The sequence below is a fragment of the Chamaea fasciata genome, unplaced genomic scaffold (genome assembly GCF_029207755.1).
Source record: "Chamaea fasciata isolate MVZ Bird 193981 ecotype frontalis unplaced genomic scaffold, bChaFas1.0.hap1 SCAF_27, whole genome shotgun sequence".
Lineage (NCBI taxonomy): Eukaryota > Metazoa > Chordata > Aves > Passeriformes > Sylviidae > Chamaea > Chamaea fasciata.
Window position 1 is genome coordinate 1,715,816 of NW_027094112.1, and position 23,276 is coordinate 1,739,091.

A 23,276-nucleotide genomic window follows, 5' to 3' on the forward strand; every position below is an offset into this window, starting at 1 on the left:
AATTGCACTTGGGAGGATCAGGCTGGTGTTAAACCCCCGTCCTTGGAGGGTTGTGCATCTGCAGGATGAGTGCCCAGGGAGGTGTGGGGATGGACATCCCTGGGGGCCTGCAGGACTTGGCTGGACGAAGTCACAGCCATCCTTGCCTGGACGAAGTCACAGCCATCCTTGCCTAGATTTGACACCTGCCTGTCCTGGGTTTGTCTGGAGACCTCCAGAGGGTCCTCACCCGGCATTTCTGGGAGATGTCACTTGTGCAATGCATGGTTGGTCACACGTGTCCGTGGGAGCTGCTCCGTGCTCTGGGATCTACATCCATGAACATGAGCAGCGAGCTGGAGCAGGAGGGATGTGCTGGGGGCTGCTGGGTGCCCGGGCACAGCAGGTGCCTCCTCACCTCTTCCCTGACGCTTCCAAACAACTGCCCGAAGGCAGCGCTGAGGTTTGGGAACGGGATGTTCCCCTGCTGCACCCACAGCTACGGTTCCATGGGGCACTGCCGGGCATCCCGGAGCCTCTGCTGAGCCCCACCGAGTCCCGCCACGGTCTGGGAGCACAGAGGGTCACCTTGGGATCCCGCGGGGACAGAGGCATCCGGCGGGGATAGAGGGATCCCGCGGGGATGGAGAGATCCCAGGGGGATGGAGAGATCCCAGGGGGATGGAGGGATCCCAGGGGGATGGAGGGATCGCACGGAGATGGAAGGATCCTGCCGGGATTGAGGCAACGCGAGGGGATGGAGGAACCTGGCGGGTGTGGAGGGACCCGGCAGGGATGGAGTGACCCCGAGTGGATGGAGAGACCCCGCAGGGATGGAGGGACCCCACGGGGATGGAGAGACCTGGCGGGGATGGAAGGACCCAGCGGGGCGCGACCCGGAGCGGCGTCCCCGAGGGCTGGGGGGCGGCGGGTCCCCAGGGAGCCCCGGGGGTTCCCGGCGGCGGTGGGACGGGACGGGACGGGACGGGACGGGACGGGGCCGCCCCGCCTCCCGCTTAAAGAGCCGCGGCGCCGGGCGGCCCGCAGCGAGCTGGGACCGGCACCGCCCGCACCATGCGCTCCGCCGCCAAACTCAGCCGCATCCTCCTCCTCCTCCTCCTCCTCCTCCTGCCGCCGCCGCCCGCCGCCGCCTACTTCGGGTCAGCACCGCCCGCGGGGACCGGCCCCGGCGCCGCCTTCGCGCCGGGGACCCGGGGGGAGCGCGAGGGTCCGTGCGGCGACACCGGCACCCGGGGCGGGGGGACGGAGTGTCCGTGGGGCAGCTCGGGGTGTCCGTGGGCCGGCACCGGGACCGGGGAGGAGCAGGAGCGTCCGCGGGACAGCGCCGGGAGGGAGCGCGGAGTGTCCGTGGGGCAGCGCCGGGGCCGGGCGGGCGCAGCTCCCCGCGGATGCTCTGCGGAGGGGCGGCGGCGGCTCCGCGGGGCTGTCCCGCTCCCGGTCCCGGTCCCCGGGCACGTCCCCGTCGCTGCGAGGGGCTCCCGGCCGAGCCGCGCACCTGCAGCGCCCGGCGCATCCCCCGCACCGCCCCGGCACCGCGGGGACCGTCCCGGCGGGACAAGGGTGCGGGGAGGGGACACGGGGTGCGGGAGTCACAGGAGCCTCCCCGAGCTCCCGGCGAGCCCGGACAGAGGGCACCAGGAGAGGATTTACCGTGCAAGAGCGGGATGTGGAAACGGGTGGGAGATTCTGTGGGCTGGGAGCAAAAGTGGATTATCGCCCTGAGGTGTGCTCGGGGTGAGAACCAGCCCCGGGAGAGGCTGGCAGCGATCCCTCCCTGCACGCTGCTTCCCTGGCGGACAAGGTGGGAGGATGGGGCTGCCACAGCGACCCGGGGCTCGACAGGCAGGGATGGGGGACGTGAAGGTGCTGCGGGGCTCCACGGCTGAAAGCCAGCCCAGGGACGGAGGCAGAGCTGCTGCTCCAGCCCGGGACACTGCAGGATCAGATTCACCTGGGCACGGCTGGCCCTGCGTTTGTGTCGTCCCCTCGGGTTTTAGTTCGCTTGGGATAAAGGCAAAGATGGGTTTGCAACAGGTTGGGTCAATGCAGAACTCCCCATGCAGGGTGTTCTGGGGGATTTTGTCTTGTTTTCTGTGTGAGCTGCTCCTCAGGCAGGATTTGCAGACTCTCATGGTGAGCAGAGCTGTTGGTGCACATATCAGTGAGGGTAGAACAGACATGAGCATTTGTAATACAGTGACTGTAGCGCTCAGGACTCGTCTGTGCTGCCCTGCACACGGGGAGGGTCCTGTTCCCTCTCCACTCATCCTCCCACCACATGCCAGACTCTTCTTTCTGCATTTGCTGGGAAGTGTCTGCTGGCTTGGCACTTCTCACCTAGCACACCACTGGTATTTCATTCCTGCTGCAAAGCTTCCTTAAATCATCTGGATTTTAAATTTATTAATTGTATCATTCAGCCTAATTCACACCGAAGCCCCTGCTGGGGGGGCTCCCCTTTCCCAGTCACTCAGAGCCTGTCAGCACTCTCTCCATGAAGGGCTTGGGCTGCAGGGAGAGTTTGGCTTTCCAGCCACAGGGATGTGCATGTGGAAGTGAATGGGTTTGTGCTGCCCTTCCAGATAACAACACAGAGCTGTCACTGACCACTGCTCAAGCTGGACTCTGTTAAAGCAACCTGAGTGATCCTTTGCTCTGTGTCAACGATTTATTTGGCACAAGCAGCTTTCTGGGCACATGAAATCTGTGTGTGCTGCCTCTTGACCATGCACAGCTCAGGATCTGAGGCTGTGGGTTTAATTTTCAATGTGGGTTTTTTCCCTTGAAGGGTCTGACACAGGTGTGTCCTGTGTATTCTCACCTCTTCATCTGAAAGTCAAAAGAAGAAACCCAAGTCTAAAAAGTCAGTGAGTTTAGTGCTGATGAGCAGTGTGATACATGGGTGCTTTCAGACACAAAACTGAGTTGATAGACTCGAGAGGAACTTGAATATTTTAGAAATGAATGTTTGATGTGGCTTGGTTTGGGAGAAAAGCAATCTCACACCTAAACTATTCCTGAACAGGACGGGACTGGGGACCCTGGGTCAGTGGTCTGCTTCTAAGTTTAGCCAAAGAGGAGGAACCTAGGCACATGTGGCAAATACTGGTTTTCCAAACACTTAAAGGAGAAAACCTGCAAAGATGTAAGAACAAGTGAAGGAGGCTCCTGGGTGGCAACATGCAGAGACAGGACCTGAGCCCTTTCTGCTGTGGATGTGGCAAAGGTGAAGTATTGCTGGTTCAAAGGGTGAAGGAAATGCCAAGTTTGATTCCATCAGAGCAAAGGTAAAGCATGAAGTGTGTGGGGTAGTCCAGCAAAAATGGTCCAAGGGCCTGGCAAAGATGCAGCTCACCTTTAAATGGAGAAAACAGTTCTGCCAGAGTGAGCACAGCATTACAATGGATAAATTCAGAGAAACCCAGAATGGGGTCGGTTAGAAGGGACCTTTAAAGTCACCCAGTCCCACCCTCTGCAAGGGAGGGACATCTTCCACTATCCCAGGCTGCTCCAAGCTCTGTCCTCCTGGCCTTGGACATTCCCAGGGATGGGGCAGCCACAGCTGCTCTGGGCACCCTGTGCCAGGGCCTCCCCAGCCTCCCAAGGAGGAATTCCTTCCCCATATCCCATCCATTCCTGCCCTCTGGCAGGGGGAAGCCGTCTTTGTATTTTGGCTTTAGGACAAAGGGGAGTGTCTTTTAAATGCCCGCAGCTGTGGGCAGAGCTCCGACCCCATTCCCAGTACCTGCAGCTCTTGGCTCACTGGTGTCTGTGGCTGTGCTTGAGCAGGTCCTGAACTCCTGCTGCTGGGTCCATGGGGGTAAATTAAAGCCTGCTTTTGGGAGAGGAAATTAGCTCTGTGTGAAAGGTGGCCTGGCTGTTGTTGGGGTTGTGTTGGGCTTGCCTGGCGCTCTGCATGCAGGAATCCAGGAGTGTCCAGTGTCCTCACCTCCTGACTCCCTTTGTGCTGCTTTGGCTCCCCCATTTGCTTCAATCCTCCCCCACCCTGCAGCCTCGTGTGAAGCATTCCCTCCTTTTCATGCTTTTCCTCTCAGGATGTTCAGCTCCTCAGGTGGTGGGAATGTCTCCAGACCTCATTAAAAGCTCTAAGCCTCCTCTGTTGTCTCCTTGTTCATGTTTGACAAGGTGAAAAGGCATTTAGGATGTGCTGGAGGGCAAAGAGCTTCTCCCAGGGCAGAATCCAGAGCAGACCCACCCAGGTAGGAGGTTGGTGGGAAGGTGGAAGTACCAAACCTGATCAAAGCCTTCTCCTGGGGAGGCCTCTGTGGAACAGGCTGGGACGTGTCTCATCCATGGGCCAGCCTGGCCCCTGCTCCACGGGCACATTTCTTCATAGCTCATCCTGACATACCTGTGGTGGCTGCAGAGGTGCCTGGGATCTCACAGGATGTGCTGGCTGGGCTCACAGCTCCTCTTGATTCACCTGCCCATGGCATCTGTATTTGGTGCTGGTTCTGCTCCATCAAAGCCAGTGCCATAATTTTTGCTCATTTCCTGATGGAAGGATTTTTTGGGGCTGTTAGAGGGTAAAAAAGAGCACGTGACTCGCAGAGCTATTGAAGCTGGGCCTTGCATAGTTTTGGAAACAGCATCATGTGTCAAATGATACCTTAAAGTAAATATGATCATGCCCAAAAAAAGCTGTCCTCACATCTCCTGTATCCTTCTAGAGATGTCCAGCAAGCCTTGGTTTCCATCCCATTAGCCCAGTTACCCACATTCCATTGTTTTCCTTGGTATTCTTATTGCAGCATTTCCCTGATAAATCTAATGGGCCAAACACACCTCAAATAGTGACTCTGGTGTCCAGTTCTGAGTGCTCCTGGAAAGGTTTCTGAGGTTATTTCTCTTCCTGTTGAGCTGATAATTAAATGCTGATATTATTTGCTGGCTGCATCATTGTTCCTCGAAGGACCAACTCTCTTTCAGGGAGGTTTGCCACAGCATCACTGTTGTCATTTTCAGTCACACAGAATACTGGGGTATTATAAAAGGGAGAGAAAGAGCAGAAATGGAGAGGGAAAAACTTTCAGCTGAGATTTGGGAAGACTGAGGATGGAGTCTGTGGTGAAACAGCCGAGGGGCTGTGGGGCTGCAGGTGCACTGCAGAGGGAAAGGTTTTCGTGGATGCTTTTTGATTCTCTTCAGCTCCCAGACTCTCTTTAGCCACTGTCTCAGTGTAGCACAGGTTCTAAAAACCCATCCCACTGGGTGTTGAGTGTTTCATTCCAGGAATGCTCTGGGGAATGTGGCCAGTCCAGAGTTAGACTGCAAATCTGCTCTCCCCTGTAATGACGGCCCAGTTGCTGCCCTGGGCTGGGATCAGCCCTGGAACTGCCCTGGAATTGGGATCCAAAGGAGATATTCCATGTGGCTGAGCTGGGAGCTGGAAGGAGCCAAACCAAGGATGTCCAGACTGTGAGAGCCCAGAGCAGGTGAGGACAGAGAGCCCTGTGCAGGAGCCTGACCTGCTTATTGCTTCTCCTCCCGAACTGGCAGCTCTCCTGATGCAAGAATTTTATATCCTGTTCTCTGTGGAACCTCAGGAGAATTCTTTTAAAAAAAATGAGTCTGGACCTGGACACATCATCTGTTATTGCTCCCAGGCAGGGCTTGCAGCAAACAGCAAACAATCCATCTCAAAGGATTCTGACTCACAACATTGTGTGAATTCATCTGAGGTTTTAATTCAAGCTTTTTCTCGTTGTGAGGAGTAGAAACTTGATAGAAAACCTGGAGGATAACAGGTATAGAGACACCTGCCCGTGGGGCTGAAATGACAACTCTGATGGAGGAAAGTGAAAAGCTTTGATATCAGCTGTTACATCTCAGTTTTGATTATTGAGATTTATAGTTTATATGCTCTGGGAATTTCTGCCACCTCCTTTGCAGGCAGTGACGGTACAAAGCAGAGGAACCATCCTGATCAGTCACAACAGTGCAACACTCACAGGCCATCCCTTCTGCAGGGACAAATGGGGAGGATTAAATTGTGCTGTTTCTGAAAGGATGAAAACTCTGTTTCACAGAGCTGCTGGGGGCAGAGGGGAGCTGGGGACCTGTGCGCTGCAGATCGATCCCTCATGTCCCACATCCTCTCAGCCTTTCCTGAAGGCTTCTTGCAGCTCTCTGTGGGGTGGAGATATTCCTGTGGAACATGAAAGGCCCCTGAAATCAGATATGGAATCCTGTTGTGGGCTGCTTTGATTTTCTCCTTACTTGGGAGAGGTAGGAAAGGCATATTTTTACTGGTTTTTTAAGACCTTTCAGATCCAGAGGACATTGGGCATTGCACAGGAACAGGCTCTCATTAAAAGTCTCTTAAGCAGCTGGAATGTGGCTGGAAGGAGATTAAAGGAAATAGATGAATTTAGCAAAGTGCTCAGACAGAAAAGGAGAGAGAAATAAAGTTGGAGATCCTTATTGTTCTTTCAGATTGTGAGCAGGTGTGCATTAATTCAAAGAGTTCACTTTCTTTGCTGTATGATCTGTAGATAATAAACTCTAAATCATCTAAACTGATGCAGTTTGCCTGACTGCAAATATCTGCATATTTTACATTTAATCTTGTACGAATGTTTGCATACTCTGATCTTGATCAGATCCTGTGTTGGCTCTGCCCTGATAAAATACAGTTGTGGTGGGAGGCTGCAGAGCCTCCACTCAGAGGGCAATCTCTGTGGCTGTCCTGGCTCAGAGGGTGGCTTCTGCTGCCAGCTGTGCCACTGTCACCTGCACAGCCTTGGGCACCTCCTTGAATTCCTCTGCTGCTTGTCTAAATTGAAAGGACTGTGAGAGATGAGTTTTGGGAGCTCTGACTGTGAGACTCCTGGTCCTGGGAGCCTCAACCACAGTGGTGGAATTATTAATATAATTGATATAATTATTTCCTGCTGACATTGCCCTGCCTCAGGTGACAAGTGGGAGAGTTTGCACAAGGGAGACTGTCACAGAAAGGTGTGTTCTGGGTAGTTTCAGTCACTTTGGATTAACCAATTTACTGCTTATTTCATTAGCTGTGTTCTATCCATCTGGTTATTTCTGACCTCCTTTTTTAAGAGGAAAACCAAGTTACTCCATGGGTTGTAACTGCACAAATTCAACAACAACAATAAAAAAATAATAAATATTAAGTAGGTTTGCCTGTGCAACCAACTATTTATGTAGGATGCTGCATTATCTCTTTCTGAATTTAAAGTGTTGCTGGATCCAGTCTTGTGAAGCGTTTTTCCCATGAAGCTTTTGCTTTGAATGGTGAAAATGATGAATTAGACTCAGTATCTCTGTGTGTGGTCCCAGGCTGTATTCGCTGTGCCCTATTGAGATGGCTCTGGAAATGGAATCAAATTCTTCAAAGGTTTTTATGGTGCCTTTCTTCTACAAATATTAGCACCCAACATCCTTCAGAGGCTGGAGAATGGCAATGCCACCTTCCAAATCCCACTGGCCACTGGTGAGCCAAAGACATCCTTGACATAATCCCTGCCTTGCACTGTAAAACTCGGGACAAAGGTTGATGTGGCTTCACCACCTTCACCAGCACTGGGTAATAACCAATTGAAGACAAAAGCATGAACAGAAGTAGGGTGGCAGACTGAGCTGCTCCCTCGGAATTCTCTTCCAGCTTCTGGCAGTCTGTGCATCCAGAATTTCCTGTGTCAAATGGTCCCTTTATGGTTTTGTCTTCCATGGTTTTTATGAATACATGGACACTTCAGCGTTCCTTGTGCCCTGCATTGAGAAGGGCAACAAGTTTAATTATAACCTTTTTTTTTTTTTTTAAGTCAAACAATTAATAAATAATCACGATTCCCCCTGATTCTTCTGTTTTAGAGATCAGAATAATCTTTACTCACTTGGAGGCCAGTCCTCCTTCCACAGCCCTGTGTTCTCCTACTACTCCTTCTTCTCCTGGTGGGAGCTGTGGAAGGTATCCAGCCTATCTTACACAAGCTATTTTGGAAGTCTGTCACCTGTACATGTCCAAGCAGACAGGAACATCTGGCTTGTCCACTGTTCTGTATTTGATCTTTGCCCACAAGTTCTACTTTGGTTTTAGAGCTTCTCTGAGCTTGTCCAGGACAGCTCATCCCTGGTTTGTGTCATTCAACAGATGTCTTGTAAATCTTGCAGATCCCTTTGCCACCTTCTCTCTGTTTCACACGGGTTTCAGCAATACCTTTGCACCACGTTCTCCTTCCTGCGTCAGTACCTGGATGTGAATCAGACACCCCTGGGCTACAGAAAACTTCACAGTCTTGTCCTTACAGCTGCCACTTAAAATTCATCAACCCCCCCAACAAACCTGGGGCAGCTCCACAGCCTTTAGTGAAACTGTGTCTGCTCAAGGGCTGAATTTCTGACTTCACATTCACCCAATGGCTCTGGCTTTGCACTGCCTGTCCCCCAGGAGAAGGGATTCATGGATTTTTGGGCAATAATCTGGGCCCTTGGGATGAGCATGTGTAATGGCAAGAACAAAGAGTGAGCAGTTATCTTGCAGTTCTCTGGATTTTCCCACTTGAGGTCATACCCTCTGACTGACTCCTCTGGAGTCAGAGCCACCAAGCCTCTGTACTGAACTCCTGCTGCTTCTGCATCCCTGGGAAAGGGAAGGGCACAGGGCTGATCACACCTTTCCTAGGAAGGAGATGATTGCTCTAAATAGTCAGTGAAGCCACTGCTGCTGTCTGAAATACCTGATAAGGGATTAAAGACGTTTTAGCTGGAATTTAGGACATTAAAATGAGGATGGAGATCCTGGCAACAGAGGAGACCTTTTTGTCCTGGAGGGGATTTTGGGGAGGTAGGATGCCTGGCATGGGTGGCAGGTCTGTTGGCCCATGGGCAGTCAGTAGTTTGGTACATGGAGTTTGGGAAGATTGCAGCTGTGCTTTCAAGCAGTGAATGATTTGTGCTGTTGTATCAGGCTCTTAAACTCTTCAGTGATACCTCCCACTTCCTTATTTCTCCTCTCTGTGCCGGGTACTTGGGGAACTTTGGTGCCTGGGAGCACAGACCCTGCATGGCAAAGGGAGAGGAACCACATTCCCACTCCACTTGTTGACAAGTGCACTTTCTTGGGATGTCAGTGCTGGAATCCCACTACCAGGCAAAGTCCAGGTTCTGGGTGAGGGTTGTTATTCTGATATAACAGCAGCACCTCTGCTGAGCCCAGCATTGTCCCACTGAGTTGGGTGCTGTCTGAACATCCCTAAATCAGACTTTTGCTGATCTCTGAGCCTGCCCATGCAAATTTTGGTACATCTTGATCTTCTTGAGCTTCAGAGCTTGTGCCCAGTGTGTGCTTGTGCTCCCAGGGACATCCCACCTCTGTGCACAGGTTGGTTCACCAAGGTGTGTTGGGTTTCAAACACCAGGGTGAGACAGGAAAAGCTCTCAAGGTGGTTCATCATGGGCTGGTCCCAGTGCCTCAGGTCAGTCTCATGTCCCTCAGGGCATTTCCTCCAGCTCAGGTCTGCCTTGAGCAGCCTCTGGGCAGGGTTTGGGGTTTCAGAGAACAGTCTGAGCTGTTCTCTGAAGTTTATTAAGCCATGTTAATTTGAGTTTCTTGGGCTGAACGTGGCCCCAGAGCTCTGTCTCTTTTTCCAGCATTGCCTCTTTATTTCTTGGCTCCTGTTTCTGTTCCCCAGTTCAGCAGTGACAACAGGAGGGAGAGATTCTTCTCATCCACTTGGCTTCTAAGGTTCAATCCCTGTGTGATCCACAAGGGTTCCAAGGTTCTTGGGTAGTTTGCAGGTCTCTGGGTGAGTCCATGTGTTAGTTAATTGCCTTTGTTGTTAAATACAGATGTGTGAGCACATCTGGAGGTTGTGGGCTCCTGTGAGAATGGGGACAGGGTGCTGTGGAGGTTAGGTCAGCAGAACTGTGCTCCAACTCCTGTGCCTGGATAGGCTGGGCTGACTACAGGGAGGTCTAGAAAATATCTCAGGAACAGCTCAGGAACACACTTTACACATCTACAATGTACAGGGGGGACTCAAATCACAGCTGCAGCTCTTGACTTGCATCCTCCATCATGAAGGAGAAGTGTCCAAAAAAAAAGGTTCCAGAATATTTCCACTGATCTGTCTGGTCTGGGCATTTTTTTGGGGCAGAGGTTGAAGCTCTCTGTGAGTCTGGATTTGGGAATTAGGTGACACTGCTGGTCAGTGCTGCTCCCAGTTTGCAGCCCCCAAATCCTGCACCAAAGTAAAATAATTTCTCTGTGATTTCAAGCATCCTGAAGATATCAGGTAAGAGGAGTTTTGCAAGAGAAATATTGTCTTGCCATGGAAAGTGAAACCATTTGTCTCCAATATTTGTGACATTTTTCAGCTGAATTGCATTAACACAAATGCATTGCCATTGGCTTTGGCAGGACAATTTTATTTGACCTTTCCTGTATTTTTTTTCAGCAAGGATATGTTTTCCAGCAATACTCATGCTTGTGGAGGAAGGTGGTCACTGGTAATATGCCCCCACTGGCCTTTCCAAGCTGTGGGATGAGGTAGCAGTGCACACAGACCCTGGGGAGGAGCTGGCTCCTGCCTTTTGGAGTCACACAGAGCTGTGACACAGTGAGCGCAGCCAGGGCTCTGTGTGTGACATTGGCTGTGCTGTGACCCATGAATGGATGTTGTCATATTCTCTCCTTGGGGCCAAGAGAACTTCCTACGGGGCTGCTGGTGACAACACACATGGGAGTCTGTGACTTGGCCCTGGTGGGTGGTGGGAATGGGATACCACATCTGATCAATCTGTACTGATGAATCTTCTGAGCTGGTAAAATGCTCACCTGCAGCTTCCTGAATATCCAACCCTAAGTTCACCTTTTCCATGATGGTGATCTTAGAATCATCACAGAATCCCAGACTGGTGTGGGTTGGAATGGACTTTTAAAGACCACCCAGTCCTGTGCCATGGGCAGGGACACCTCAGGGTGGCTCAGAGTGTGGGAAATAGTAAAGGTAAGAGGATTTTCAGGGAGCTGTGAAAGCAGGCCTCAGGAACAGAAAGAGCAGATCACTTGGAGCTAGCTGCAGCTGCAAAGTTGGAAACTAGAAAAGTTACAATAGTATAGTAAGCAAAGACATGAAATAATAGTTTGAGTTTTTAGCTTTGGCTAGGATAGACTTTAAGACTGCAGAGAAATATACTTAGCAAGGCAGTAGAAGGTTTTAAGCTTAATAATGAAATATTCTGTATTGTTAATAGAAAGCATACAAGCAAGCATTGTTTCAAGCAGGTGTACATGTGCTTTTAGTGATTAGTTAGAAAAGTTATCTGTAAACTTTAGCAATATGCTATTAGTTAGAAAGTTTTTTAAATGTCCTGTAACAAAGAAATCTTCAGCTGCCGCTGGCAAAACGTCTTGGTCCAACGTGACCCTGAACGATCTCAGGGATGTCTTTCATAACTCACGGCTTCTCCTGCTTCTTTCCTTCCAGGCTGACCGGGAAAGAAGCTCTGAGCCACTTCCCATCGCTGGGCGCCCCGGGAGGCTCTGGCCCGGGCAAGGGACATGTCAAGCAGTGCGAGCTGCTGCAGTTGTCCCGCAAGCAGAAGCGGCTGTGCCGGAGGGAGCCGGGGCTGGCCGAGACGCTGCGGGACGCGATCCGCCTGGGCATCCTGGAGTGCCAGTTCCAGTTCCGCAGCGAGCGCTGGAACTGCAGCCTGGAGGGCCGGCCCAGCCTGCTCAAGAGAGGTACAAGGTAGTTGGTGTGCAGGGAAACTCTGGCTGCAGCCCCCGGGATGGCCCAAAGTAAATCTCACAGGGAGCAAAGCGAGGCAGCACACAGGGAGTGCCGAGGTCTCTGTTTCACCCAGACATGGGAGCCGGGCAGGTCGGGCTCCTTTGCCACAAAAAAAGCCTTGTCCTCATCTTCCCAGCATGGTTTGTCAGCGATTGGAGGGTGGGAGGAGGTTCACATCCTTGGCTGGTGGCTTCTCTGACAGCAGAGCTCCAGACTCTGAGCTCCCTCCTCAGCTGGGGTGATGCTGTGGGAAATCGCGGTCAGTGCTTGATGGCGGCGGACAGTGAAAGGAAAAAATCCCTTTAGTGCCTTGGGTATTCATGCATGTAAACCTCTGTTATTCTCAAATTTTAAAAGGTTTTAAACTCAAATTTTAAACTTCAAAATTGGAACTGTTAACTGTTTAAAAAAGCTATTTATCTGCACACAGACATCTCAGTGCATGTCGACAAATCTCTCCTAAGACTCTTTTACATGAATTTGGAGAAATGTGGCAGAGCGGACAGAAGATCCATTGGTTTTTTATTTTCCCAAAATGCATTAGATGAAGGAATCATCCAAAGTCCGGATTTGAGGTAGAAGGGAACATAATAAATCCTTCCAATGCTTGAGAAAAATACAATGAAGATGGACAAGGAAATTATTTCTTAATAAAAATTCCCAAAGAATACATATAGGGTTTGCCAGATGTGTCCTGATCCAACCAAAGCCTGGGCGTCACAGAGTTTCAGCCCTTCAATAACTTCTATTAGCACTTACTAAGCTTCAGTCTTCAGATTTATTGAGTTTCAGTCCTTTGATAATGTTTAGCAACTTAATGTTTATAAAAAAAAGGACCTGAAGAAGCCAATATTAATTTTGATGAAAATCAATACTAATTTTAATTAACATTGGGATCGAAACTATTTAATGTTTCCTTTTAAAATTATCAATTTTTATTACATTAACTATCAACTTAATATTTTATTAAGTCAGCACATGCAAGACCAGATTTTCTTCATTGCAAGGCTCTACTGTAAGATTTTTAGCAGGCAGTGGAAGGAGCTGTTCATGATCATTTTGAGTGTCTCTCTCACATCTGCACCTTCATCAACCTCAAAGAACTTGAAAATGACAATTGAATAATCCTCATCTTCAAATAGCTGGAAAACATTTAATTATCTGGCGGTGGCATGCCTTAACATTTCCATGGGCTCCTGACTGACAAAATAAAATATCACCTGTAATTTCAAACCTGTTTTGGCAGATGGGGATAAGTGTTTGAAAACTTTTATTACACAATCTTAAGGATCAAATGATGATTTAATACAGCCAAGTATGCTGTGTGCACCCCCTGTGTGACAGGACACTTGGCTGGGAGCAATTATTAGTTCTCATTTTTCTTTAGCTTGCAAAGGGGTTTGTTTCTTTCATAAAGAACATGAATGCTTTCAGCTGCCACTTTTCATCTGTTTGTGACATTTGCTGGAACTTTCTTGGAGACTGTTGGTCATGCAACTCTCCCCTGTCACCCAGGTGGTGATGAGGCGGTTTTGAAATGTTTAAATCATTTGGTATCTTCATGGTCCTATAGAAACCATGAAGAAAAATACATTTTCAGCAGTCTTAAATGGTCTTAAGAGTGCAGGAGTGAAAAACGTCCATTCCAGTGAGATGGGGCATTTTTGTAACAGGTGAAAAACCACACTCAATTTGCAATCACAACTGACAAACTGCTGTGACTGATCTGGATCATCAGTGCTTTTTTGCTTCTAGAGATGCCAAAAAACAAACAAACAAACAAAAAATAAGTGAAGGGTTTTCTGGTTCTTGAAATGCCAGATTTATTTTACCAGTCTGCACCATTTGTTGCTCTTGCTAGTTCTCTGGGTACAACTGGGAAACTCCTTTTGCATAACCTGCAGCCTTTCTGTGGCCACTGTCACTTATGACAGCTATTACTCCTCAGTGATCCATGCAAAATCCTCCTGCATTCCTCCTCCACTTCTTTAAAGATCCATGGATAGAGTTGGAGTTTAAATGATTTCAAGCTACCTTGTTCCACAGGGGCAGTTGGTGTCTTTATAAAAACATGTAAAGCAGTGATGACCTTTTGGTGTCCTGGGTGTGCCATTAAGGGCTGCTGGAGGTCAGGTAAAGCAGGATTTCATCTCAAACAACTCAGTGATCTGGGGAAATAAATACCTTTAGCAAAGAGGTCAGACCCAGCCACTCATAAAATCCTTCTTGAGAAATGAGTTCTCTGCAACCCTTCCATCCCTTAATCCATCCCTTTGCCTCCTGCTGGTTGGACTCTGACCTTCCAGCAGTGGTTTCACCCTTGTCATGAGGAATCCAGGAACGGTACAACAGAAGAGTGGTGACTCACAGACGCAGAATTTCCGTGATGGGAGATTTGGAGAAGTCAGCTGGACAAAGCCCTGAGCAGTTGGCATTGGAGCCAGCTCTGCTTTGAGCAGGAGGTTGTTCTAAAGACCACGAGAGTCCTTCCATCCTAAATATTTCTGTACTTCTATAGCTTTTTCTTGGTTGGTTGATTTTGCTGTTGTTTTCAGAGAGATGTGAGCATCTTTATGATCTGACCCAGAATTACCTCCAGGGCCCACTGCCTGTGGTGACAGGAGCTCTGTTGTCACTGTGGGAGGAGAGCTAGCAGGACACATGGAGTAACCTCTGTTCAGATCCCAAATTGTGCTCCTTTGAGCTGATGGCTGCCATTTGTGGCGTGTCCTCCTGAAAATCCAGCTCCAGCAGCTGCTCTGCCACTCTGCCACACTTCCCACAGGGCTGAAGGACAGCTTTAACTTCCCTCATTTGTTCTGTGAATTAACAATTAAATAGTGATTGATTCCTCATGACAAAGTCGAGGGAATCATCTTGGACTTTTCAGACAAGCATTTGGCAGCCTGGTGATGTTGAAGCTTTGTTTGAAGGAGAAGGAGATGTTTCAAAGTCTGCTGGGCATCTGCAGCTGCTGCTGTCTGCAGTGGCCTGACCACAGCCACGGCCTCTGATTTCCAGTGGGCTGAAAACTGGCCAGGACTTACATGGGGAAACCAAAGCATCTGAAATAGCAGGAGCAGTGTGGTGATCCACAAAGTCAGATTTAGCAGGGGCTGTGGAGCCACTGGGGCCTGCTGCCTCCTCATGGCATGGGAAAGGGCCTCCGGAATGCTCTCCTCACTTCTGGGATCAGTGTGTCAGAGGGGATGTTGGAAATCTGGCAAGCATTTGGAGATTGGCTGCTGGAATGATTTAGCATATTTAGGATCTCAAGTATCAGTTATCCTCTCTTAGCTTCTTTGGAGAGGGTTAGACACTGTTTGAAAATGTGTGAGCATCATGCTGCCGTCCACAGTCTGCATTGACCACGTCCCATTCCAGCTTTTACAAAACTTTTAGTGGATTTGGTGGCATTTTTTCATTGTTTTTAGAGTACCCTGAGACATTTTGTAGAGGATCGTCAACCAGAAAGATAAATTGCAAATTATTGCCTCAGTGGTTATGGCAACTAAAATGGAGAGGCAGGAAGCAGATTGTTGGTTGATCTCCTCGTCTCCTCTATATTTCCCCAACTCTCCCTTCATGTCCATGCTGTTGGTAGATCTTTATCTAAAATTCTGCAATTCCAAAGAACTCCTATGACGTCTATTGAAGTTGCTAATGAAGCCTCTCCATTATGTTCATGATTAGTCACATTTTTCATTCTTCTTGCTAGCAGCCATCAGGAGAACTCTTTGTCCTGCTCTCCTGGTCATGTTTATGGTGGACATCACTCACATCTCAGCACTCAGTGTTCTGATCCACTGTTACAGCTGGATGGGGATTCTCAGAGGGAACAGAATGATGGAGAGATTTGGGGTTGGACTTGGTGAATTCCAGAAGTGGCTTCCAACCTTTGCTCCAGGCAGGGTTCAATGCAAGTCTAGATCAAGTTTCTGTGGTTGTCTCTCTCTCTTCCATTTTTGGGGAAAAGAGATTTTTCTTCTGTTTTGGAAGTAAATTTGGAATTTTCCCACGTAGAATGTTTGTTTGCTTCATTATGTTTCCTTCCATGTGATGTATAAGTGCTTTATCTTCCATAAACCAAAATTTTTCTATTTTGGCTGATCTTATCCATTCCTGCACTCAGAGCTAATGATCAGTCACCTGTCTCTCTCTTCCTTGCACTAATTCCTAAATTTTGGACTTGTTAAGCAATTTCCCATAAATAGGTTTTTTTTCCTGCAAATGAACTCTAGAGAAAATATTAAAATTTCCCCCAGGGCTGAATAGTAGAGGAGGTAAATATAAATAAATAAAAAAAATATTTTGGTGTTTGGATTAGGTTTGAAACTTCTGTGAAGCTCATGGATATCAATATTCCTATTCCTGCCTGATCTCGTCTCCACACTAAATTTTCATTCAGTCACTGTATTTTGTTTCCTGGTTGAAATGTCTAAGTCACACCATGACCTCAGGGATTGTAGCCAAGCTACAATCCTGCTTTGGGGAGGAGAACAGCTTCAGAACACACCCCCACAGTCACTGGGAGTAGACAATTTACAGGCAATTCATAAACCCCACACATGTGTGTGAGTTTTCCTTCTTGCCAAGATGTCCTTCAACATGGAACCCTTCCCATTCCAACTACATGCAGACTTTCCATAGAAAATACCCCTACAGTTCCAATTAAAAACATTTTTAAATAACAGGTTGGATTTGAAGACACTTTCTCAGTGTCTACTGCAGATTTCCTGATTTCATGGCACAACATGATTTCAATGATCCATAATTGCACCAATCAACTCTGTGCTGGGGGCAAACAGAGCTTGGCGGCTGTCACTTTTTGCAGTTGGGTGTTTCCCCAGTCTGCTTGTCTGTTGCCACCCCTCCCTTGTCCACATTGAACCAGTCATGGCTGAGAACAGGGGCGTCACCGCACCGATCACTTCAGTCTGTGTTCCTCTGCTGGGGACAGTGTGAGAACACCAGAAGAGTTTTGTCTCTTGGTACTGCTAATCATTGTGGTCAGGTTTAGTGTGGCAACGTGAGGTTTAGATGGTGGTTGCTGCTACCTATTTCCCAATAAGCATCTGCTTTGGAAAGGCTGCTTGGGGAGGCACTCAGGCCAAGCAGTCAAGTCCACACACCCCACACACCATGGCTGGCTCAGCCAAGAGAGGCAAGAAGGGCCTTTTATAAGATAAATTCCAGCAAAGGTCCATTCCAGCGTGCCAAAGTGGACCAGGAACAAAAGACTAAGGCCATGTGGTGCTCAGTGGTAAAGTAGGGGTCAGTGGCCAATGGTTGGAGAGCACAGGGGCCTCAGGCCTCACAGGCTACTGACTTATCATTGTCTTCTCTAACTGATTGTTTAATTAGAGCACTGTCTTCATTTGAATATACCAAAAGAAATCCACCGTGCTGGAGATACACAGGTACAAAGGGCAGGGCAAAGGGCAGTGCCCTATAGGGGACACGGGGCAGGCCACCGTGTGGTATATCCCACAGGGGATATCACAGCCACTGGGGAAACAGGGAAAGGAGAAACCACGAGAACTGGGGGCATATGGGGAGAACAGAACTGGGGTAGATCGCACAGTGTTGCAGGGCACCACGGGGGAAATCTTTTCTTTCAGCCCAGGTGCAGACTCTGTGCTGCATTCTTCCAGGTCAAGGCCCTGGGGATTCCCCTGAGGGGTTCAAAGGATTCCACAGTTTAGTCTATGGACAGGCAGGACAGGCAGGGAGGTGCCTTTGCCTTTCCTGCTCCTCCCATCTCCCCATCCGTGTCCCGTGCAGGTTTTAAGGAGACAGCCTTCCTGTACGCCGTGTCGTCGGCCGCGCTGACGCACTCGCTGGCGCGGGCCTGCAGCGCGGGCCGCATGGAGCGCTGCACCTGCGACGACTCCCCGGGCCTGGAGAACCGCAAGGCCTGGCAGTGGGGCGTCTGCGGGGACAACCTCAAGTACAGCACCAAGTTCCTGAAAAAGTTCCTGGGCCAGAAGAGGATCGGCAAAGACCTGCGGGCCAAGGTGGACATCCACAACACCAATGTGGGCATCAAGGTAGGAGCTGCGTTGGCAGGCTTGGGATGAACTTTGGACTCAGTAACACGTCTTCCGTCCTGTGTGTGGGAGGGGTATTCACTGCCCTGCTCACAAACCAGACCTGCTCACCCCTGTGTCCTGGGCCTTGTGGTGCTGAGAGTCCCTGGGAAGTCTCCTGAGCTCTTGTGTGAGGAGGTGCATGTTGAGTGGCAGAGGAGCATCCTGTGTCCTCTAATGGTCACAGGGTGGGTGGCAGGGAGACACAGCACAGTGACAGCTGTGAAACTCCACTGCTGAATGACTCAAGGGTAATGCCAGGGCCACAGGGGGTTGGACAACAGCTGGAGCTCAGAGCTGGTGGCATGTGTGAAGCTGATAAAAGACTGAAACTCTTGAGATCAATTATGAGTCTGCTGGTGACTTGCTATGGAACGAGCCACGTCACAGGTTTGGGTCAGAGACACCATCAGATTGAGCATTTTGACCTGTAGGTTACAGGCTACTGGCTCATCACTTGTCTTCTGTTTACTGAGTCTAACTGGTTGTTTAATTAGAGCACTGTCTTCATTTGAATATACCAAAAGGAATCCACCATGTTGGAGACACTCATGTCCACACTCCAAACACTTTATGTTTGACTACTCTTACTCCACCAAACAGAATTAATAAGAACTTATTTAAGAACTTATTTTGTATTCAGCTGGTTGTCCTCAGGGTATGCACTGCCTGGCTCACCTGTCAACTCTGTAGCCATTCCTCCGCTTTGGTGTGGGTTTTAAAAATTTTTTAATTATTATTATTTTATTTTTTATTATTATTTTAAATTTTTATTTACCTTTTAATTATAATTTTTTAAAAGATTATGAATATTTTTTCCTCCATAGAACAGAAATAATGCCAATAAAACTGAACTGCTTTCAGCTCTCTGCGATCGGAGGCGTTGCCTCTTCCAGAACCAGGTCCTGGCAGGTAATAACCACCACTCCTCTTCCTCATCAGGCGGTGAAGAACGGCCTCAAAACCACCTGCAAGTGCCACGGCGTGTCGGGCTCCTGCGCGGTCCGGACGTGCTGGAAGCAGCTCTCGCCTTTCCACGAGATCGGCCGGCTCCTGAAGCTGCGCTACGACGACGCCGTCAAGGTCTTCAGCACCAGCAACGACGCCGTGGGGCACTCGGAGCTGGCGGGGCCGCACAGACACGGCCCCTCGGCCCGGCAGCCCGCCCTGCCCCGGCCCACCGACCTGGTGTACGTGGAGGACTCGCCCAGCTTCTGCCGACCCAGCAAATACTCCCTGGGCACCGCGGGCAGGACCTGCTCCCGGGAGGGCAACTGCGACAGCATGTGCTGCGGCCGGGGCTACAACACCCAGAGCCGCCTGGTCACCTTCTCGTGCCACTGCCAGGTGCAGTGGTGCTGCTACGTGGAGTGCCAGCAGTGCATGCAGGAGGAGGTGGTCTACAGCTGCAAGCAGTAGGGACAGCGCCCGAGGGGCGAGGCGAGGCCAGGGAAGCAGCGTGGGGACGGGGACACGGTTCTCTGCTGCCGGGGTGAGGGCAAAGGCGGGCACCAAACGCGTGCTGTGCTCCTCCAGCCTCGGCGTTGAGATGCTCCAGCCTGGGGAGAGCCCCTGCATGAGGGGAGAAAACCGGAGGCTTTGTCGGGTCGGGAAGGATGGACAGAGAGCTGGGGGGGAGGGGGGCATGTGGGGACAGCAGAAACCCTGATGCAGCCACAAATGTCCCTCAAGTTCAAACTCGTACTCAGCTCTGCGGGAATATCCTCCTTCTCCAGCCCTCAGGTGCACTCCTGGAAGTGCACTGGGGTGGTGACATTGGGACACTGAGGGCTCGTGCCCTGGCTCCTGCAGAGAAGAGAATGAAGGGACCGGGGAGGCAACAAGCAGAGGCTGGCTCCAGGTGTGGCAGGGACAGCCGTGCTCCCGCACCGAGGCCAAAGGACCCTGGCAGTGGGGGATTGCCGTTCCCTGGGAGCTGGCTGAGCCCTTCCTGCTGTGAACTCACCAACACACTGCTGAATCATCTCACTTTGGCACAAGAATTGTGCCTCAGAAATACCAGTTTACAAACAAAGGGAGCTCACGGCCATCACCTCCCAGGTCTGTAGTTTGGATATTGGACTCCAGGTGCATTTTAACCACGTTTTAACCTTGCAGTTCCAGGTCACCTGGAATTGCCTCTGTGACAGTGTTTGAGCCACAGGAACTCAGCGGAGGGCTGTGAAGTCACCCCTCTGCAGCATGTGGCCTCACAGGGGGGTATTTATTGGTGGTGATCCAGGGTGAAGGTGCCAGTTATGCACCTCTCTTCCTCCTCCCCCCAGCCAGTCAATCAATCAATCAATCAAGCAACCACCTTTTTGTCCTATGTGCAGCACACTCTACCTGAGGTGTGTCACATCCCACAGTCCTGCCCTGCGCCAATGACAGGTAAAGCTTCTGAAAGGGAATTAGGAACCACGGGAACGGAGACATCTGAAAAATGTGCAAGTCATGAGTGACAATCCCTGCCCTGAGAAGTTGGGTATATCCAGCCCCTGCAGGTGTGAGGGAAGGTGACCCGAGGAAAAAGAGCAAAGGCTGTTATAGAGTCATGAGCTCCTGACTCTGAACCTTGTTTTTCCCTTTGAGTTTTAGCTGAACACACCAGACACAGCCTGTTCAGTTCCTTTGGGTGTGATTTAGGGAGCAGTTTGGCAGTGGGGCACCCCCTGACCTGGCCACCAGGTAACTGTAGGTGTAGCACAGCCTCTCTGGGTGTTCTGCTCTCTAACAGTGTATTTTCCTGCTCCAGGGTTCTCCTGGTTAATCCTGCAGCAGCTCTGGGTTTTCCCTGAGGTAACAAATCTGCTGTGTTTACTCAGTCTTGGCAATGGGTACAAACCAGCCAGAGTGGAGATGGGCTGGGGCTGCAAAGAATATGGGAATCCTTAAAATCAAAATTGACTGACAGTGTAAGGGGTGAAGATGCTGCTTTGGGTTGCTAGGTGAGCTCATCCACAGGTGGAATTGGTGCTGAATTCCAATAGAAGAGAGCTCAGCTCAGAGGTGTGGGATCTGCCCTGTGTGCTCAGCTCTGCAGTGTGGATCTGCTGGAGTTGGGCAGCTCAGCCGCTCATTTACAGCTGCTCTGAGCAATTCCCCCGCAGTGAGGAGCGTGTGTTCAAGCTCTCTTTACCTTGACTTTGTTGCCCTTTTGGTTTTTACAACAATTTTTGACTTCTGCTCCCTCCAGGAAGGGCACAGAGCAGTCTGAGAGCAGATCAAGCCATTAACTAGCTGTTTGGAGGCCACTCAGACCTTCCCTCTCACCACCTACAGGTCTTTTAAAGGGCTTATTCCTTTTTATCCCTTTTCTGGCTCAAGTTGACTTGAACTGAATTGAAGAGTTTATGACAGACATAATACTGCAAATAGGCTTAATTAGCCTTATTTTTTTTTTTACCTCCTAAATACCCAAGAGCAGACCATTATTTATATGTTGCTTTTAATCCTTTTGGAGTTGAAATCTTCCCACGAGTCTCAATTTTGAGCGCTCAATGAAAAAGCTTCCAAATAAGCTAAAATTGGCATTGTGGGTGAAGTGAGCAGGGAACTCACTCTGGCTGAACTATTGATCCCAAACCCTCTGCCCCACTGACCTCCAGCCTTGTCTAGCACCAGAGAGGAAGGGCATACCCCATCTCAGGAGGGTCCTTTGGAATCCCATGCCATTACATGGATCATTCCCATTTAAACAGGGACTGTGGCTCAGTGGAAAGAGGGTGGGGGGCACATCTGGACCCCATTCCTTGGGAAACAAGTGGAGGAGACACCACTCTGTCCTCTTCTCTTACCCGAGCTGCACAGGAATTGCTGAATAAGAACTGGACAAACCCAATTTCAGGTAAAATTAGGTTTCTTCATGTACCAAAGGGGGACTTCTGGAAATTCTTTGTCTTGTGTGGCTCAGAGCTGCTGGAGAAGATCTGAGGAAGATATAGTTCATTCTCTGGTACCCCAGGGTGGGTTTGGGCTCAATGGGATGTGGAGGTTTGGCATTGGGCTGGAGTGAATTTGGGTTGTTCCCTTTTGAGCCCGGTCTGGACAAGGACATCTGATGTCCCCCAGCTTTGTTCTGATTAACTCAGAGCCCTTTTCAGCCCCTCCTGACACTGCTGCAAATCTTTCTGTCCAACCCCTGCCAGGCAGCACAGCCTCAGGGGCTGGAAACCAAATGATGAACACTGATAGGAAAGAAATAAATTCAAATGCCCAGTTTGGGGATCGTGAAAAGACTTGAGCATAGTTTCAGTTTGTGGCAACACTGATGTCAATCCCTTTGGTGTCCTTCAGCACCAAGTGTTTTAGAGATGGTGCCATGGATAAGGGAGGGACAAAGTTTGCTTGGGACAGATATCGTGGTGGCTTTAGGGTTTGTATTTCATTCAGTTGTCCAGGGCTGTTTTGGTGGATTGATATTCCAAAATGTGATTTAATTCAAGTGACAGCAGTGGGAGCAGGGAGCAAAACCCGAGTCTGTTTGACCCTTGATATTTTTAGGCTTGAACTGTATTTTCCTCTGAACCAAGCATCATCTTGAGCAAAACTCTTCTGCCACCTCCTGGAGATCTGGGCTTGGAAGATCTGGAAGGCCATTTGGACCTGGGAGAGCTTTTTAATTGTGCCACACACCTTACAATGTACTGCAAATCCCATGGATTTGGTTATATGTGTAAATTACTGGAATGACAGGCTGGAGATACAAGGGGATTGCAATTAAGTCTTGACAAAGAAATCTCAGCAGCAAAATTGAAACCTCATACCCTGCCTATAAAAAAACCCGTTTCCAAGTGCAAATGTACCTCAGTGACTACTGATGGTCTGAGCTGCACAGGCTTTGCTGGGAGTGTTTTGGTTTGGACTGAATCTTTCCCTCTGCACCTACAGTCCAGGTAACCTGGCAGCAGCCAAAACTCCAATACCCCTAACCAGGGACCTCGCTGCCCACACAAGTTAGTCCCTGTCCCTGTCCTTGTCGCTGGGCCCTGTCCCTCTGTGGACTTCCTAGTCCAGCTTTTGTTACCTCTCCTGGTGTGTTGCAGTGCCAGGCTTGGTAGTCATGGATCCAGCATGTCTGCTGCAGGGGGGCAATGGAAGTCCATCATCCATCCGTCCATCCATCCATCCATCCATCGATCCATCCATCCCTCCATCCCTCCATCCATCCATCCATCCATCCATCCATCCATCCATCCATCCATCCCTCCATCCATCCATCCATCCATCCATCCATCCATCCATCCATCCATCCATCCATCCCTCCGTCCATCCCTCCGTCCATCCATCCATCCATCCATCCATCCATCCATCCATCCATCCATCCATCCCTCCGTCCATCCCTCCGTCCATCCATCCATCCATCCATCCATCCATCCATCCATCCATCCATCCATCCCTCCGTCCATCC

At 49.9% G+C, this 23,276-nt stretch overlaps 1 protein-coding gene across 1 annotated transcript; it reads left to right on the top strand.

Annotated features, from left to right (window-relative positions):
• Positions 1-1,053: 1,053 nt before the first annotated feature.
• On the top strand, positions 1,054-19,285 carry WNT9B (Wnt family member 9B). The gene is made up of 4 exons (XM_066204746.1): positions 1,054-1,139; positions 11,472-11,728; positions 17,562-17,827; positions 18,809-19,285. Exons 1-4 carry the CDS (start codon positions 1,054-1,056, stop codon positions 19,283-19,285), a joined length of 1,086 nt encoding a protein of 361 aa, XP_066060843.1.
• The last annotated feature ends 3,991 nt before the right edge of the window (positions 19,286-23,276 follow it).